The 19,645-nt window shown below is 43.9% G+C and overlaps 1 protein-coding gene across 4 annotated transcripts in view; it reads right to left on the bottom strand.

Moving 5' to 3' along the window:
• CUNH8orf76 (chromosome unknown C8orf76 homolog) overlaps positions 1-7,528 on the bottom strand; it is a 43,809-nt gene extending 36,281 nt beyond the window's left edge. For 2 of the 4 annotated variants that reach the window (XM_027132372.1, XM_027132370.1), the window contains exons 1-3: positions 6,980-7,112; positions 3,926-4,021; positions 3,070-3,213 (exon numbers count right to left, since the gene is read on the bottom strand). In XM_027132372.1, the coding sequence (XP_026988173.1) occupies positions 3,070-3,213; positions 3,926-4,021; positions 6,980-7,096 (357 nt within the window). In that variant the 5' untranslated portion in view covers positions 7,097-7,112. Of the gene's footprint in view, positions 1-3,069; positions 3,214-3,925; positions 4,022-6,979 lie in introns of all 4 variants that reach the window. The other 2 variants (XM_027132373.1, XM_027132371.1) reach the window with 2 other exon arrangements.
• Positions 7,529-19,645: the final 12,117 nt, after the last annotated feature.

Consider the following 19,645-nt stretch of genomic DNA (forward strand, 5'->3'; position numbering starts at 1 on the left):
AAACGCCACCTTTCCTCTACAGTCTATAGTGCCCTATACTGTTTACAAACATTTTCAGATTGCGGAAGCAAGTATGTGGTGGGGTAGGGTGGAGCACGCAGACCATGGTTTTGATGGCCTAGCTAGTAAAGAACTCTCTGGAAACTACATTCCATTTAAACGAGTTTGTGTGCACAGTACTGCAACTCCTTCTATAATGCAATGATGATGACAAGAGTTAACATTTACAGAGTGCTTACCATATGCCAGACACTACTCTAAGTGCTTTACTCATTTAATCCTCAAGACAATCCTTTAAAATAGACTCTACCACTATCCCCATTTTACAGTTGAGGCAACTGAGTCCTAAGAGAGAAGTCAGATAAGCTGCCTGACGTCACACAGCTAGTAAGTAGCAGAGCTACGATCGGTCCCACTAGAAGTCACAGAATAAAGGTACTTCAGAAGAGCTGACGCGTGTTAGCTGGCTTAGGATTCTCCCACTAGACACTAGGTCAGCAATGTATGGGCAGAGTATGGACATGGTTTTCTGTCTCCTTAGCACCGAACCCAGAACTGCACACATGGTAAGACTGAAATAAATGTTTGTGAAGTGATAAATGGAAAAAAAAGTCAGTAACTGTCAAAAAGCAGTTTCCTTACCACAGTTTATCACATGAGCCTATCAGCCGCTATAAGATGTTTAAACTATTTGTTTAAGAAATAAGTTCCAGGGCTTCCCTGGTGGCGCAGTGGTTAAGAACCCACCTGCCAATGCAGGGGACATGGGTTCGAGCCCTGGCAGGGAAGATCCCACATGTGGAGCAACTAAGCCCGTGTGCCACAACTACTGAAGCCCGCGAGCCTACAGCCCGTGCTCTGCAACAAGAGAAGCCACTGCAGTAAGCAGCCCGTGCACTGCAACAAAGAGTAGCCCCTGCTCGCCGCAGCTAGAGAAAGCCTGCACACAGCAACGAAGAACAATTTTTTTGCTGCACTGGCAGCCAAAATAAAATAAAAGAAAAAGAAAGAAATAAGTTCCATTACAAATTTTATCCAAAAATGATTAAGAAGAGAGGTGAATAAACTTCAGTAGAAGTTGTGAGCATAAAATGTTCATATCCTGCTGGGCACTCCAAGACTCACTGTGTTTTGTTCAATGCTGGGTCATGACCTGCCCACTCCAGAGCACGAGGGGGCAATAACCACTGGGACAAAACCCAGAAACGGGCCGGAGCGAGTAACAAGAAGAGGGCCTACAAGTAGGGAAAAAGAAAACAAAACACAGGGCATCAGGAAATGAGAAAACCATGCAAATGGGCAGGCTCCACTGAGATCATGTGAAGAGACCCAAAGAAAGGGGTGAGACCTATTAGCCTATGCTGCCATTTCTTCCCCAACACTCCTGCCCACCAGGATGCCCAGCAGCCCAAGGACCAGTTCTCAAAGTCCTGACAGAGGAGCTGAAGGTGTTCTGACTGGTCCTTCCTCCTGCCTGGTAACTATCCCAAGCTCTGGATGGCATCTGCTGGCAACAAATCCTTCTCTGAGCCACAACAGCAGAGACTCACTAAGCTAGAAGGAACCAGAGAGCCAGTCCAGCCCCTGACACTAATCCACCTGTCACTGCTTTCGGTGGTCTGGGGGGGAGACAAAGCACAACAGTGATATGCAGATGATGTGAGGAAGAGAGAGGCGATGGGAGAGCAGAACAGTGAGGAAGGATGGGTGACTGATGTCTAGAAAAAGCAACTGAAAGAACCGAAGTTGCTGTTAATTTTCAGACCAGGGAGACTGAACACCATTAAACCCCGCCAAGTTCACTGTGTTCATGCCATGTGCTTCCTTAACAGGGTAATCTTATCTTCCAGCTTAAGAATTAACCCACAATTAGTAGAGGGGAGAAAAAGAGTGAACAAAACACAGCTGTTTTCCATGTTCCGAAGACAATTACCACCAAGGGTTCCTCTCACTGCAAGAGGCTGAGGTCCTATGCAATGAACCCCGGCAAGCAAATTGTGGGATTTCTCTTAGTTAATGAAACGGAGGAGGACAACTCAATTGGCTGCGTACTTCAGGCTGACCTCTGGTCAACGAGATCCACAGGATTCAAGATCAGAGCCTCAGTGCCTCGTGAAGTCCCTCTGAGGAAGAAAACTGGTCATCTATAAACTAGGACTGGTCGACTTAGACTTGTCCCCATATAAAATTTACACTAAAAACTGTAGGTGCTTTAATCTGAAAACAAAAACAAGCAGGATATAGAATTGCAAAAAACCCTGCTTTTATTAAATTCCTTAAAAAAAATTCTGCAGACTCCATTTAAGAATAAAAAGGATTAAGCTTGGCCTAGTATGATATTTAGTCATTTTTTGGTAAACTTTTTTCCTGTTTATAAAAGTAATATATATTCATTGTAGAAATTTTGGAAAATAAAAATCTAAACAACAACAAAACACCTAAAGAAGAAAACACATCACATAATCCTTCCACTCTGAGTATTTACTCCTAACAAGAGTAAAAACCTTTGCAAGTGAGACTTCCACGGTGGTCCAGTGCTAAAAAGTCTGCCTTCCAGTGCAGGGAATGTGGGTTCGATCCCTGGTCGGGGAACCAGGATCCCACATGCCGCGGGGCAACTAAGCCCGCACACCGCAACTACTGAGCCCGCGCTCCTCAACTAGAGCCCATATGCTCTGAAGCCTGTGTGATACAACTAGAAAGAGAAAAAAACTGCACACCACAACTAAAGAGAAGTCCGCACACCTCAATGAAAGATCCTGCATGCCGCAACTAAGACCCGACACAGCCAAAAAAAAAAAAAAAAAAAACCTTTGCAAGTGAGATTTTCAGGCAACGAAAAATTCTGAGCATAACACAGGAAAAAATATTACAAGCAAATGATTATGTCTAGACCTCCAAACTGTTCATCATAATAAAGTTCTTCCACCACTGACAATTTTCTTCTGCTTATCCAAACACACAGATTTAGCTGCAACAAGTTGTCTTTTGTTTTGTTTTGTTTTTTACAAAATAAACCATTCAGCCATCCTAGGGAAGCAAATGGAAATACGCACAGAAACCACTCACCAAGTTTGTAGCAATCTCCAGGGCTTCCTCGTGCCTCCCCAGGTGAACGAGACACCGAGCCTGGCCTTCCTGGACATCCCTTTTCATGGCAAAATTCGTAGATGGCAGTTTTTCTGAGATACTGGAATACTCCTGCAGTGCTTTCTGGCAAATATTTGTTAAATAAAAGAAAATGAAGGGAAGGGATGAAAAGAAAGGCAGAAAACACAGTAGAAAAAGAATTCAGTCATGGGGGTGACGTGTTTCCTAGGCAGAAGGTAATGTTATAACTGAGCCTACAATGAACTAAAGGAAGACTTGAGCATTTTAGTCAGTACTCTTTTTCTGAAAGGTAGAGAAAAAATGGCTGGAGACTATAAATAAAGCATTCTGGAGCCCAAAAGACCAGAATGTGAATCCTAGGTTTGCCACTAACTTGCTGTATAACCTTTTCACCTCAGCAAAATAACAACAGGACTCTTGTGAAGATGACATGAAGTCTCTAAATAAAGCAAGCTGACAACTAATCTAGCTGTTAGTTCTTCCCTTTTCTTACACATTTTCGGGTGCTTTGTTCCTGTGGCCCCATGAGGTATCTGTGCTAGAGGTTCCCACATAATTAGGAGATACAGAACCTGGGGAAACAGACCTACAAGGATCCCAACAAGCTCTCTATACTGGAGTTACAGGAAACAAAACAAATTATACAGAGCTAGAAACTTGGGATTCTAAGATTACAAACACATATCACAAAAGATTAAATTCATCTTCACAAACAACACACTCATAACTCAGTATACTGTTATTTAAATATACTGTAATGGACAGAACAAAAGCCCATTTCAAGTAGTGCAGTCTTCTATATGTTAAATTCTACCTGATACTCCTGCCGTCTGTAGGCCAGGTCCCCTTTGAATTTCTGGATAGTCAGAGCTTCAACATCATCATTGCTCCCCGTTTCTTCATAAAACCACTAGAAATTGTGAAAACAGCATATTATAGAGAATGAAACTACACTTTTCCACCCCCTACTCAGAAGCAATTTCCCATATATAATTGATTAAACCTCAAAAAAGACATAATTCTTCAGGATAAGACTCAGGAAAACACCTGACAAAGAAGAATGACAATTCTAACGGTGGCCCAGTTTTTATGAAAATTATCACAAGTAGTAAATATACCAATAATACAATACCTCTTAACTAAAACACAAAAGTGTATGGTTTTATCTACAGCATTTCCAATTTGCGGTTGTGATGCTTGGGAACCTACATTTAACTAGCACAGTTCACGATGGTTCTTTAGACTGAGATGTTTTCCTGCAGAGAAATTTTTAGGGTGGATGGAATAGGGATTGACAACTGTTTACGGAGAGGACACAGAAAAGAAGAACTGTCATTATAGTGCTACTATGAAAGTGTAAAAGCCAAAAGTAGAATCGACGCAAAGAGGAAATAGAGATGAAGGCTGAAAGGTGGCTTCCGTGCAATCAAATGCCAAAATGCTATAGGAGAAAAGTCTCAGGAAATGCCCATCTGGAATATTTTATTCACTTTTCTACTGATTTAAACCCTATGGATAGATCTTTTTTGATTATTGCATAAAGAACATTAAGATGAGAAAACACGAATGACGAGAAGCACTGTGTGCCAGTTTTCCAGCTCCAAAGTATCTCATCCTCCCCCCCTCCCACCTTTTTAAAAAAATGTTTTTATTTCTGGCTGCATTGGGTCTTTGTTGCTGTGCATGGGCTTTCTCTAGTTGCAGCGAGCAGGGGCTACTCTTCGTTGCAGAGCACAGGCTCTAGACGCGCGGGCTTCAGTAGTTGTGGCTCACGGGCTCTAAAGCGCAGGTTCAGTAGCTGTGGCACACGGGCTTAGTTGCTCTGCAGCATGTGGGATCTTCCCAGATGAGGGATTGAACCCGTGTCCCCTGCATTGGCAGGCAGATTCTCAACCACTGTGACCTCAGGGAAGTCCCCCATCCTCCCTTTTACTCAAACACGCTGAGGCTGAATGAAGTCAGTTACACACTATTATTAATTCAAACGTAACTGCATTTGTGATGGTTCCACCATCACATCAAAATTTCTTGGTTCTATTTCTAAAAGAGTTGCTTGGGTATCACTGCCCCTCTGTTAATTAGTAATATCGTTAATTAGTAATCGTTTCCCTCCTTAGCCTGATTCATCATTGTGGAGAAAGCTAGCAACCACTGTTTTTCTGTTCTCCCTGAAGTACTGTGTAACCCAACAACAGCCTATATACTGAACCCATAATTTTCCTTTGCACTTTATTGCTCTCCAGTCACATACTCTATTAGATTATCAGCCAATCCCAACTTCTTGAACAATAACTGAATAACTGCAAACCTCCATCCAATGTTCATCATCCTACTGGGAAATGATCAAGCAAAATTGGCTTCCAAACGCAAGAGCGCAGATGGGGATGGCTTTAAATACCCCATTCTGATAAGAGTAGGAGGGAAAAGCTGTGAACAAGGGTGAGACTGAGAAGAGAAGTGCTGGTAAGGCAAAACACCTGGTCCCACACCAAACAGGCAGGGAACACTGATCTTCTAACCCAAACTCCTGGTTTTACACTTGGGGAAACCAAGAGGACTTGAATGGGGCCTGAATTTATGAGCAGTTACCATTTACCAAGTAAATTCTAATGACAAGTGATTTGGGGATTTTACTTTATAAGTATACAGCATACCACACCCGGCGAAGTATTATCTCATTCCACTCTCACAATAAACCTGTGAGCCAGCAAACATTATTTTTTCTCAAATGACAAATAAGGAACTGACACTTTGAAAGGCAACCGGTAAAGCCAACGCTGGAACGCAAGGGTCCTATCTCACACCCGTGGCTTTTTAATGCGGTACCCCATGACTTTGAAAGCCCATTCCCCGCTTTTAGTCTACACGATCAAGTACTAAAGGTCACTCTGAAAGACTGCATGTGGCAAGGAGAAAATGTAAGTGAAATAAAGCAAGCATACAATTCAGTAATTTCTGAGTGCCTGACATCTGCAAGTACAAGGGTTTTAAGGAAAAATGAGACAATACGTGTCAGGGAACCCTGCCCAGTGCCTGGAACACTACCTGATAAAAAGGAATTATTATTGGTGAGATGAGATTTACACACATAAAAGAATACCAGGTTAATAGTCTACTTATTCAAAATATTCACGGAGTTCCCACTATGAACAAAAACTGCCAGGCACTGTGGAGGACATAAAGTTAAGCACGCACGCTCCTGTGATCATTAAGCATTCTGGGTCTAAGAGTTTGATGAGATACTGACAAGTGCTTTAATAGGTAAAAGAGGGAAAAGGAGTCAAAACAAAAATATGTGGTTGGAAGGGGGAATCAGAAAAGACTTCTTGGAGGAGGTGGCATTTAAGGTGCGCCTTGAGAAATGTCTATAATTGAACGATTGTGACCATCTGAACGGGGTTAACATGGGCAGGGGGAACTCAGTGAACAAGGGCAGGCCCGTGGGTCGGGCGTCACGGTTCAGGGAGCAGACAACACTGAGGTCTGAAAAGTGGGCGGGGGCTGGATTTCTGGGGGCCCTGACTGCCCGGCAGCAGAAGCAGTGAAGTTCCACGGGAGCAACTACAGATTTTAGAGCAGGGGCGTGAGGCCAGCGAGCCTCCGGGAGGCAGGCCGGACGCCAGGTGCGAGTTGATGGCCGACGGCGCGGGGATTCCCTCGGGGGCAGAGAGGGCCGGGCCCAGCAGGCTGCGGCTCGAGTAGGGGAAGGGACACCAGGGAGTCCGCGTGGACGCAGGACTCGTGCCGGGAGGGTTTGGGTTCGGGGGTAGGCCACGCGGCCTTGGGGCGTCTGAAGCGCTGTCGGGCCGGGACCCGGGAGCGCGAGGCCCGGGGGCTGGGATGAGGCCGAGAGGCCCCGCTTTCTCACCTGCGGCTCGCAGAGCTTGGCGCGGTAGGACGCAAGCGGTCCAGGCCGCCTCTCCCGCCTCTCCTCGAACACCGAGTCCTCGAACTCGCCGCCAAGCAACCAGCAGCCGGTTTCCATTGCGCGCCCAGGACAGGAGCATCGAGAGAAGGCGGTGCCTAGAGCGGCGCCCACGTGCGGGCCAACGCGGAAGAGGCGGGGCCGTCGAGGCCCAGCGAGCGGCATGCTGGGACTTGTAGTCTTTGGGCGGGAGCCAGACCGGGACTTGGCCCACGGCAAGTTGGGAGTCGTTGAGCTGAGATTTTATCTGGTTCACGACGCGAGGACAGAACTTGACTTCTCTGTTTCTGGAGATGGACGGAGCGATCCTTACGTGAACGCATCAAAAAGCACTAGCCTCAGGGTAGCTGTTCAAAACTGGTAGGTACCAGTTTTTCACTATTGACCATACTCCTAGCACTGTGTTAAGCACTTTTTTTTTTTCTTCCATTTTACTGTATCCTTTCCTAACAACCTCTGAACGGCACGATGATTCTCATTAAAAACTGGGGCTTAGAGAGGTTACGTATCTTGCTCAGGATCAATTATTACATGGCAAAGAGCTGGGAAAAAAAGAATTGAGTCAGTAATACCCCCGTGTCTCCATAGAAGAGACACACCAATAATAAAGACCAGGGTACAGTAATTCACGCACTTGTAAAACAGAGGACATGGAGATTTACTCTGGGGACTCCATCAGGGAGCATTAATTCTGCCTAGAAAAACACTAAATCCCAGAATTCTAACACCAACATTTACTAGGATTCTTATACCTTCAAGGTGTTCCTTGAGACAAGAAGGTAGAGATTGTTGACAAAATACCGGCCAGTATTCCACAGCACAGTATTACTGTGCCATATTACACAGAAGGTAATAGACATGGAGGTTTTCTCTGGTTTTCCTCCTGTTTCTCCTCACTCTCACCAGCTCCTCTTCCACCAACTGTCTTCCAAGATTCTTTCCTCAACCCAAATTTCTACTCCACACATTCACCCTAGGGGAACCTAATTCACTCCCTGATTTTTCAGAATCCATCTCTCTGCTGATGACTCCCCAAATCTAGAAGCAGCTCATATATCCTTGGTGGAAAGCTCCACCAGAACAGCCTCCAGACATTAACTACTGATGAATCCATCCATAGAAAAGCCATTAAGAAAAAGTTCTTAGGAAAAATTTAGAACTTATAGAAAAGTGAAGGAAAAAAGGTATCCATAATATTGTCACCGAGAAGCAATGACGTCTAAAGAAGATAAACCTATTTGCCCTAATTCTAATATGCCCTTGTCCTACCAAAAGGCAATACAGCATAGTGTCAAAGGGCCTCAAGCACCAGATTTGTCTGGATTCGTTGTCCTGGTTCAGTTATTCGCCCACTGTGTGACCTGATCCGTGAAGTGGGCATTGATTAAAATAATGCATGTAAGGTGCCTGTCAGCGAGTGAGTAATACATGTTCATTCAAAATTCCTGTTCCAAGTGCAAAGAGAAAAGCAAAGGCAGGCAGGGAGATTTTTTCCAGCCTTCTCTTTTTGAAGGCTCCTTGGTTTTGGAACTTCCACCCTCTCTTGTTCTGAGGTGCCCCCAGTTCTGACCTCCTCCTGGCCCAACAACTAACTGAGGTAGATATTTTGCTGAAATGGTCAGGAAGTCACGGAAGGGCAGTTTACGGGTAAAAGAGAGTTCTTTGCCCTTTGAACTCAGGCTTCCTGAGCTAAGGGGTTTCCAGCTTTTTTACCACTAAGAACCCTTTTAGTTATTTTCCCCCAGAGTAGTGGAGGATTTGTGTATGCAATAAAACTGCATTTATTAACCAATGCTTGCTTCATTTTCCTTTACAAAAATAATTGAATCCAAATCCTGTATAACAGCCAATCCAAGCCTCTGCCCAGCCTGAGCCTATCAGCATTGCCTCGCTGTGTGTTAGGATTCTATGAAAGTGAAGAAGTAACTGCCAAAGGACCCTGGGAAGCCTGAGGAAAGGTTAAACGTGATTGATGTTGAGTCTTTGGCAATAATGAAAACAGCTCAAAGACCCCTATCACTGTTGAGGACCCGGGGTCTGGGACCCCAGCTTGTAAACCACCACCTCAATTGATAGGCCCTGGAATACTTTTTTAAAAGAGGAGAGCACTCTGTAACTGTTAAATATATCTTACATACCTAGGAAATGCCAGGTGTTAGGGAGTAGATGGAAATTCTGTAAGCATCTAAAATGGTATGGATGGTGATAAAAGTGATAAAAGTTGATTTCTATAGATTTGTATCTATAAAAATCTGAATTTAGATAGAAGGGTGTGATTGAGTTTCCCCAGGCAAGGTAGCTATCACCTCCTCGAGGCAGCCCGCCTTCCTCTTTCCTGTAATTTCCCCATGCTTCTATCCACTGTGGCATTAATCACACCGTGGACTGTTGGAGATTGGAGACTGTGTCTTTTTCACTCTTGTAAACTCAGCCCCCAGACAGGGCTTGGCCCAGAGCAGCTCAATCAATGCCTGTTGCATGGATAGAAATGGCAGAAGGAGAAGACAGGAGCATTTCTCAGTTGTAAGTCACATGTTCATGTCCTCTCTATGAGTGGGGGAGGGGAGAACATTTATTGAGCATCTGTGACGAACTAGGTTGTGCTATGGGCAACCTATTAGCTTTATTTTAATTAATCCTCACAATCTCTGTCTCTCTCTCTCTGAATTAGACGTTATTATTTCCATTCAAAGAGCTGAAGGCTCTGGTGCTTTGCTGGTTGCTCAGAAGAGGCTGTGGGGCTGGGAGGTGACAGGGAAGCCAAATAGATATAGATGCGTAGTCTACAGGATTTACAACCACCGGGATCTTTGCCTTGGCCTTGGCTGGGAGGCCCTGAGCACATCACTCTTAGGGGTGCTTCCAGGGACAGGACTGTTCTCACTGTACTTGGCAATTGCAGTCCTTCACGCCCCTCCCAGTATCGGGCCCCTCTCAATTTCCACCTCTGCCTCTCAAAGGCACTCCCCTGCAGAACACCAAAATATCATCTTTAATCAAAGGTGGGAAGACTGGTTGTCTTCAGAGCACTTCTGGAATTGCCCAGAAATACAGACCTTCTGTGAGGCAAGAGGGAGCCTGAGGAAGTTCTTATCCAGCCCTCAAGGATGGGTGTCTGAGGTTAGCACTTTCCTCCCTGGCCCAAAGGAGATGTTGGAGGTGCTTTGAAAAAGCCTGACACCTTTCTAACTACGCACCCCTTAGCTAGGCAATCAAAGCCTACATCTACAACCTGTTGCCAACCTAACCAATACTGTTTCATTATTATTATTTTAGTGTTTTAGTTTTTACAACTTTATTGAGGTATAATTGAGGAACAGTAAACTTCACACATTGAAAGTGAGGAGTTTATATAAGTATACACCTGTGAAACCTTTCCCAAAGTCAAGGTGATGAACACGTGCATCACCCCTGAAAATTTATCCCCGCCCGCCTCTTCCCCATCCCCTTAACTGAATCATTGCTCTACACCCAGGCTGGTCCTACCCAGATTCCGCCTCCCAGATTCTTCTCCCTGAGTCTTTCCCTCATCCTGCAACCTTCCCTGCTTACCAGGTTTTGGCTCACCATTTCCTTTGTCAGGAAAGTCCCTCCCAGTGCCCTCCATCTGGCTGACTCCCTGGAAGCCTTTCCTGATCCCCTAGTCTGGGCTACATGGCCCCTATCTGGGTTCACATAGTGCCACGTGCTTTCCTCTAACAGGGCGCTTCTCATCCCGGATAGCTCTTGTCCAAGCTCGCTTTTTGGCCCTTGCTCACTTGTCCATCACCTGCAGGAGACTGTGAGCTCGTTCTACGCAGGGACTGCGTCATTCTCTCTGTGTGTAGCACCGAGCAGTGTCTGGCACCCAGTAGGCCCTCACTCCATGTTTGTTAAATGGATTAATCATTAGCTGTTTGCACAGAATTCTCTCCCCTGTACACTGTCCCCTCGTCCTCTAGGGAAACACTTGGTCCACAGTATTCACTTCTGCATTCTGTGCGCCACCCAATATATTGTTGAGGGCCTGCTCTGTGCCAGGGGCTGAGGATACCACCCATGGTTCCTGCTCTTAAAGAGCCTAAATTAAAGTGGGGAAGACAGGTGATAAACGTGTAAGCAAGCAAATTATTTAATTACAGGTTGTGGCAAAGTGCTAGGATAGAGAATAACAGGGCTTAGCAGGTGTAAAACATCTTCCATGATGAAATCACATCTCTTCCTCTCCTTTTCTTACCCAAGCAGTTTACCTCTGACCTCCCTTTCTCAGTTTCCATGGATATTTGTAAATATTGCTTTTCCTCCTTTTCCATCTCTTTTGGTTTCTTTTGAGCAAAGCATACCCTTCCATTACTGTTATGAGTTCCAGCCCACTAATTCTCAAGTATTTATTAATTTATATTACTGTATTAAGCTTGCTCATTTATTTCCCATATTCTGTAAATTTTTATAGTTGGTACATTCATTGATTCAACTAAAATGTATTGAGTACCTGCTATAAGCAAGGACTGTTTTCAGAGTGGAGGATACAGTGATAAATAAGACAGATGAGATCCTTGCCCTCATGGAACTTCAGTTGTAGTGGGCAGACAAATAATAAACAAGGAAGTAAACGAACAAGGTAGTTTTAGACCATGTTAAGCGCTACAAAGAAAATTTGAGGGATGATGTATAAGGGACTCCTTCATGTAGGGTGGCCAGGGAAGGTGCCTCTGAAGAGCTGAGCCTGGAGTGAAGAGAAGGAGCTGGCCAAGAGGACATCTGGAGCAAGAGTATCTGAAAAACTGCAAGGCAAGAATGAGTGGGAGGCGAGCCACGGTGCCGAGGCCGGGCGAGCGTGCAGCAGAGCTTGCTGTGTGGCCTGAGACGGGAGGGTGGGTAGCCAGGCAGGGAGCAAATCGTGTGCACAACACATGTTTATTGAAAGAACGAATGATCTAATGATCCCAGACTTCAAGTATTGCATCTTACTAGCTTCTTGGCTGTATTTTTTTTTTTTCAGTTTTTAAATTTTTAAATTTGTTTCAAAGTTAAACCCAAGACACATTGACTTCATAGGAAATCCACTGAGAAATGTTTTTCTAGGCCGAACACCTCTTTCCCTTTAGTCTCCCCCAACAGAGCATGTACATGTTACTTTCATTTTATAATCACTGCTGTCCTACCACTATACCAAGATCAACTAAACTCTGTGTGTAGTATTCTGAATGTTCTTAGTTATACCGTAAGTTCACTGATTGCAAAAGATTTCCTGGGATAACGTGTCACTTGAATTCTTTGGCTACTTTTGAAGATGAAGTCCAAAGAACTGTTAAATGATTCTCCTTTTTGGGGGTGGGTGGTATTTTATAGGCATTAGCAACTAGCACCTGGGGCTGTGCTGATCCCATCGGGCATCACTGGGAGACCCTATAAAGCCGAAGAATCATTTGATGCAGCAGCCAACTAAGTGACTCAAAACTGAAGGTTAAATTTAAAGAGAAAACTAACTTAGAGAAAAAAAGGTAATCCTAGAGGAGCCCATTCTAAGCAATCAATCATTATGCGTGTGTGTGTGTGTGTGTGTGTGTGTGTGTGTGTGTGTGTGTGTGTGTGTGTGTAAGGCACAACCAGATCGATTCAGTGCAGCCCGGTAGGTCCCAGATGACACTTCTTTTTGGGAGACAGTGGTCTGGGGGAGCAGAATCTGGCAAGTGGCCAGTACCCGTAAGCTTCTTGGCTGTACTTTATTGTATTTACTGTGTCTGGTGCCCATGATGTCGCATTATTTTGCCATCACTCCCTCGGTTGTCATATGATCTGACTCTGTAGCTAAATTTTGGCCTCTTTCCTCTTTCCCTCTACAAAACTCAATTTCATGCCCTTTTATTCAGGTCAGCAACTCCTGAGCCAAATGAAATTTTCTCAGGACTTGTGGAGTGTACTGTCTCTTGCTGAGATCATTTCATTCCAGTATCACAGGCTGTTGCCCCAAAGACAAACACTGCCTGCCAACACCGGCTATGTGCACAACCAGCCGGCATTGCTTTTTTCTCTCCTGGCTCCCAAACTTGCAATCTTCAGTGCAATTTGATGAACATTTACTGAGCAACAATTTTGTAAAGACAAGGCTAGGCACTAGAGGCAGTGGTTAAGGGTGAGAGCTCTGGAGACAGTTCATGTTTTATGCCTCCAACACTTACTAGGTATGTGAATTTGAGCCTTTGAGAGGCTTGCTTTCCTTATCTATACCATGGGGGTAATAATAATATCTACCTCATGGATCATCCATGGATTGAAATAAATCATGTAACTCTCTCAATCCAGTGCTTGACACATAGTGTTCAATAAATGTTAGCTTAAAAAAATTTTTTTTTAAATGTGGTTTCTGCCTTCAAAGTGCTATAAGCTAGTGAAATAGATGTACATACAGAGTCAACTAGGACCTGCTGGGTAGATGTAGGGGGAGCAGTCAGTATTGACTAGAGCAGGAAGGGAATGAGGGAGGCCTCAAGGGGGCAGCAACTGTGGTGGTGACGTCAGAAGAACAAGCCAGACAGAAGGAATAACATAAATGTATTATTTCAGTCAAAGCAGCTGTGTACCTGTGTAAAAAACAGTTAATGAACAAGGGCCTGAATATAATACAAGATTGAAAGTAATGAACCCCTTAAGAGAAATATAAAGTGCAAAGGAAGTCAAGGAGAAAGAGAGCTTAATTCCACTAAGGTACTTTGTATTTCAAGATAGTCTTCAACAAATGGTGCTGGAATAACTGGACATCCACAGGCAAAGAAAAAAAAAAAAAAAAAGAATCTAGACACACACCTTACACCCTTCACAAAAAGTAACACAAAATGGATCATAGATCTAAATGTAAAATGCAAAACTATTAAACTCCTAGAAAATAACATGGGGAAAACCAAGATGACCTTCAGTATGGCAATGGCTTTTTAGATACAACACCAAAGGCATAATCCATGAAAGAAATAATTGATGAAATGGACTTCATTAAAATTAAAAACTTCTGCTCTATGAAAGACAGTTTCAAAAGGATGAGAAGACAAGCCATAACCTGGGTGAAAATATTTGCAAAAGGCAAATCTGATAAAGGACTGTTATCCAGGGACTTCCCCGGTGGCACAGTGGTTGAGAATCCACCTGCCAATGCAGGGGGGGCACAGGTTCGATTCCTGGTCCGGGAAGATCCCGTATGCTGCGGAGCAACTAAGCCCGTGTGCCACAACTACTGAGCCTGCGCTCTAGAGCGTGCAAGCCACAACTACCGAGCCCACAAAACTAGAGCCCGTGCTCTGCAACAAGAGAGGCCACTGCAACAAGAAGCCTGCACACCATACCAAACAGTAGCCCCCGCTCACCGCAACTAGAGAAAGCCTGCATGCAGCAAGGAAGACCCAATGCAGCCAAAAAATAAATAGAATTTTTTTTTAAAAAAGGACTGTTATCCAGCATATAGAAAGAACTCCTAAAACTTAGTAAGAAAACAAACAACCTGATTTAAAAGCAGGCCAAAGGGCTTCCCTGGTGGCGCAGTTGTTGAGAGTCCACCTGCCGATGCAGGGGACACGGGTTCGTGCCCCGGTCCGGGAAGATCCCACATGCCGCGGAGTGGCTGGGCCCGTGAGCCATGGCCACTAAGCCTGCGCGTCCAGAGCCTGTGCTCCGCAACGGGAGAGGCCACAACAGTGAGAGGCCCGCGTACCACAAAAAAAATAAAAATAAAAGCATGCCGAAGACCTTAACAGAAATCTCACCAAGGAAGATATACAGATGGCAAATAAGCACATGAAAAGATGCTCAACACCATATGTCATCAAGGAAATGTAAATTAAAACAACAGTGAGATACCGCTACATACCTATTAGAATGGCCCAAATCCAGGATGTTGACAACACCAAATGCTGGTGAGAATGCGGAGCTACAGGAACTCTCATTCATTCCTGGTGGGAATGCAAAATGGTATAACCACTTTGGAGGATAGTTTGGCAGTCTCTTACAAAACTAAACATACTTTTACCATATGTCATAAAGACATCACAAGAAGAGATACGTATAGACCAATATCCCTTATGAATGTAAGTGTGAAAATCCTCAACAAAATACTAGCAAACGTAATACAACAGCATATCAAAAGTATGGCACACCATAACCAAGTGGGATTTATCCTAGGAATATGAGTGACTCAGCAAAAGAAAATGAATCAATGTACTACATCATGTTAACAGAACGAAGGGGAAAAAAGTAAGCTTAGGGCTTCCCTGGTGGTGCAGCAGTTAAGAATCCACCTGCCCATGCAGGGGACACGGGTTCGATCCCTGGTCCAGGAAGATCCCACATGCTGCAGAGCAACTAAGCCTGTGTGCCACAACTACTGAGCCTGTGCTCTAGAGCCCGCGAGCCACAACTACTGAGTCCACATGCCACAACTACTTAAGCCTGCGTGCCCAGAGCCTGTGCTCCACAACAAGAGAAGCCAACGCAGTGAGAAGCCCGTGCTCTGCAACAAAGAGTAGCCCCCACTCATCACAGCTAAAGAAAGCCCGCGTGGGGCTTCCCTGGTGGCGCAGTGGTTGAGAGTCCGCCTGCCGATGCAGGGGACACGGGTTCGTGCCCCGGTCCGGGAAGATCCCACATGCCGCGGAGCAGCTGGGCCCGTGAGCCATGGCCACTGAGCCTGCGTGTCCGGAGCCTGTGCTCCGCAACGGGAGAGGCCACAACAGTAAGAGGCCCGCGTACCGCAAAAAAAACCACCAAAAACAAAAAGAGAAAGCCCGCGTGCAGCAACTAAGACCCAATGCAGCCAAAAATAAATGAATAAATAAATTTAATTTAAAAAAAAGTAAGCTCATTTCAATCGATGCAGAAAAGGCATTTGACAAAAGCCAAAACTCTTTCATGATAAAACCTCTTAGAGGGCTTCCCTGGTGGTGTAGTGGTTAAGAATCTGCCTGCTGGGCTTCCCTGGTGGCGCCGCCTGCCAACGCAGGGGACATGGGTTCGAGCCTTGGTCTGGGAATATGCCACATGCCACGGAGCTACTAAGCCTGTGCGCCACAACTACTGAGCCTGTGCTCTAGAGCCCGTGAGCCACAGCTACTGAAGCCCGTGCGTCTAGAGCCTGTGCTCTGCAACAAGAGAAGCCACCACAATGAGAAGCCCACGCACTGCAACGAAGAGTAGCCCCTGCTCACCGCAACTAGAGAAAGCCCGTGTGCAGCAACGAAGACCCAACACAGCCAAAAAATAAATAAATTAAATAAATAAGTTTTAAAAAATACCTCTTAGAAAACTAGGAGTAGAACTTCCTCAACATGATAAACAGCATTTAATAAAAACCCACAGAGAACATCATATTTGATGGTGAGACTGAAAGCTTTCTTTTATGATCAAGAACAAGACAAGGATGCCCTCTTTCACTATTGCTATTCAACACAGTACTAGAAGTTCTAGCCAGAACCATTAGAGAAGAAAAAGAATAGGCATCCAAATTGGAAAGGAGTAAAACAACATCTATTTATGATTCTTTAGAATTTCCTATATATAGAAAATTCTAAAGAATCCACAAGAAATCTACTAGGGCTAATAAACAAGTTCAGAGAAATTGCAGGTTACAAGATCAACAAAAAAAATTTGTTGTGTTTCTACATACCAGCAATGAACAATCTGAAAAGGAAATTAAGAAAGCAATTCTAATTAACAATAACATCCTAAAAGAATAAAATACCTATCAATAAATGTAACCAAGAAGGTGAAAGAAAGACTTGTACACTGAAAACTACAAAACATTGCTGAAAGAAATTAAATAAGACCTAAATAAGTGGAAAAACATCTTGTGTTCATATATAGGAATACTTAATATTGTCAAGATGTTAGTACTACCCAAAGCAATCTAAAGATTCAACATAATTCCTTCCATAATTCATAATTCAAACTTTCAACAACTTTTTTTGCATAAATGTAAAAACCAACCCTCAAATTCATATGGAATTCCTAGGGACCCCGAATAAACAAAACAGTCTTGATAAACAAGAAAGCTGAAGGACTCGTACTCCTGATTTGAAAATGCACTACAAACCTAAAATAGTCAAAACAGTGTGGTACTGGCATAAGGCTAGACATATAGACCAATGGAGTGGAACTGAGAGCCCAGAAATAAACCTTTACATATATGGCCAATTGGTTTTTGACAAGGGCGCCAGGTCCATTCAAAGGGGAAAAGATAGGTGCCTCAACAGATGGTGCTGGGATAACTGGATTGCCACATACTAAAGAATGAAGTTGGACCCCTACCTCACAGCATATACAAAAATTTACTCAAACTGGATTAACCTAAATATTAGAGCTACAACCATAAAATCTTAGAAAAAAATATAGGGGTCAATCTTCATGACCTTGGATTTGGCAATGGATTCTTAGATATGACACCAAAAGCATAAGCAACAACAAAGAAAAATAAACTGGACTTCACCAAAATTAAAACTGTGCGTGCATCAATTTTTCTGTGTGCACTATCAATAAAGTGAAAAAGACAACCCAAAGAAGGGGATAAAGTACAGTCAATTCTCATTACTTACAGTAGTTATGTTCTATAAAGTCACCACGAATACTGAACAGATGCTCCTAGGGTTAAGATCCTGGGATCTGGACTTCCCTGGTAGTGCAGTGGTTAAGAATCCACCTGCCAATGCAGGGGATATGGGTTCGAGCCCCGGTTGGTGAAGATCCCACATGCCGTGGGGCAACTTAAGCCTGTGCGCCACAACTACTGAGCCTGCGCTCTAGAACCCATGAGCCACAACTACTGAACCCTCATGCCACAGCTTCTGAAGCCCGTGTGCCTAGAGCCTGTGCTCCGCAACAAGAGAAGCCGCCACAATGAGAAGCCCGCGCACCACTACCAAGAGTAGCCCCCGCTCGCTGCAACTAGAGAAAGTCCACACGCAGCAACGAAGACCCAACGCAGCCATAAATTAATTAACTAACTAATTTAAAAAGATCCTGGGATCTTCTGGTCATAAGTTTCATCAGTCAATACATAACCTTGCTTCATGTGTTTTTGCTTAAAGACACCTTTTTAAATATATATTGATATATACTATTTACTCATTAACGTTGAATTCACGGCCAAGAGCACTAGTCCTCATGTCTGAATGAAGCTTATCTAACACACATTTTCTCCACAAGGCACCCCACAGCCTTCTTGAGTTTAGGAATGCTAGACAACACTTTGGTACTACACTTGGGGGATCATTTTAAACAGTGAAATCACCAACAAAAAACACAAAAGTGGCACTAAACATTACAAAAAGGATGCTTCTTTACAGTCTGAGAGCTGAAACAAGAGGCAAAACGTCACCTTTTTTGACCTCAGCTGGGAATGTACACACTGGGCAACTCAAATATTTTTGCCACTATGCACAAGCACATGAATGAGCACTAAAGTGCCATGAATATTGATTCGGGGGTTACAGTTAAGTTTTAACGAGTAAAGTTTGCGTATATAGAATCTGTAAATGAGGATTGACTGTATTTACGAATCGTATATCTGATAAGAGTGTAACATCCAGAATATATGAAAAACTCCTAAAACTCAACAACAAAAAGGCAACCCAATTAAAAACTTAGCAAAGGACTCGGACAGACATTTTTCCAAAGACGATATACAAATGGTCGTTAACCACATAAAAGATGCTCAACATCATTAGCCATTAGAGAAATGCAAATCAAAGCCACAGTGAGATATCACTTCACACCTACTAGGATGGTGATAACAATAATTTAAAAAACTGAAAATAAAAGGTGTTGGTGAGGATACTGAGAAATTAGAACCCTTGTATATTGCTGGTGGAATGTAAAATGGCTACAGACAACTGTGGAAAACAGTTTGATGGTTCCTCAAAAAGTTAAACACAGAATTGCCATAAGATTCAGCAATTCCACTCCTAGATACATACCCAAAAGAACTGAAAATAGGGACTCACACTGTGAGTTGTATGCTGATGTTCACTGTAGCATTTTTCTAGCCAAAAGGTGACAACAACCCAAGTGTCCATCCATAAACAGATGAATACACACACACGTGGGCATACACACTGGAATATTATTCAGCCATAAAAAAGAATGAGGGCTTCCCTGGTGGTCAGTGGTTAAGAATGCCTGCCAATGCAGGGGATATGGGTTCGAGCCCTGGTCCGGGAAGATCTCCCAGGCCGTGGAGCAACTAAGCCCGAGCGCCACAACTACTGAGCCTGTGCTCTAGAGCCCACAAGCCACGACTGCTCAGCCCACATGCCTCAACTACTGAAGCCCGAACACCTACAGCCCATACTCTGCAACAAGAGAACCCACCACAATGAGAAGCCCACGCACCGCAACGAAGAGTAGCCCCCACTCGCCGCAACTAGAGAAAGCCCACACGCAGCAACGAAGACCCAACACAGCCCCCCAAATAAAAATAAATAAATTTATTAAAAAAAGAATGAAATTCTGCTATATGCTACCATATGAATGAACTTTGAAAACACTATGCTAAATGAAATAATTCAGACATAAAAGGACAAGGATTGTATGATTCCACTTATTTGAAATATCAAGAATAGGCAAATTCATAGAAACAGAAAGTAGATGAAA

The sequence above is a fragment of the Aethalodelphis obliquidens genome, unplaced genomic scaffold (genome assembly GCF_003676395.1).
Source record: "Aethalodelphis obliquidens isolate GAN/ISIS:26980383/991018 unplaced genomic scaffold, ASM367639v1 scaffold41, whole genome shotgun sequence".
Taxonomy (NCBI): Eukaryota; Metazoa; Chordata; class Mammalia; order Artiodactyla; family Delphinidae; genus Aethalodelphis; species Aethalodelphis obliquidens.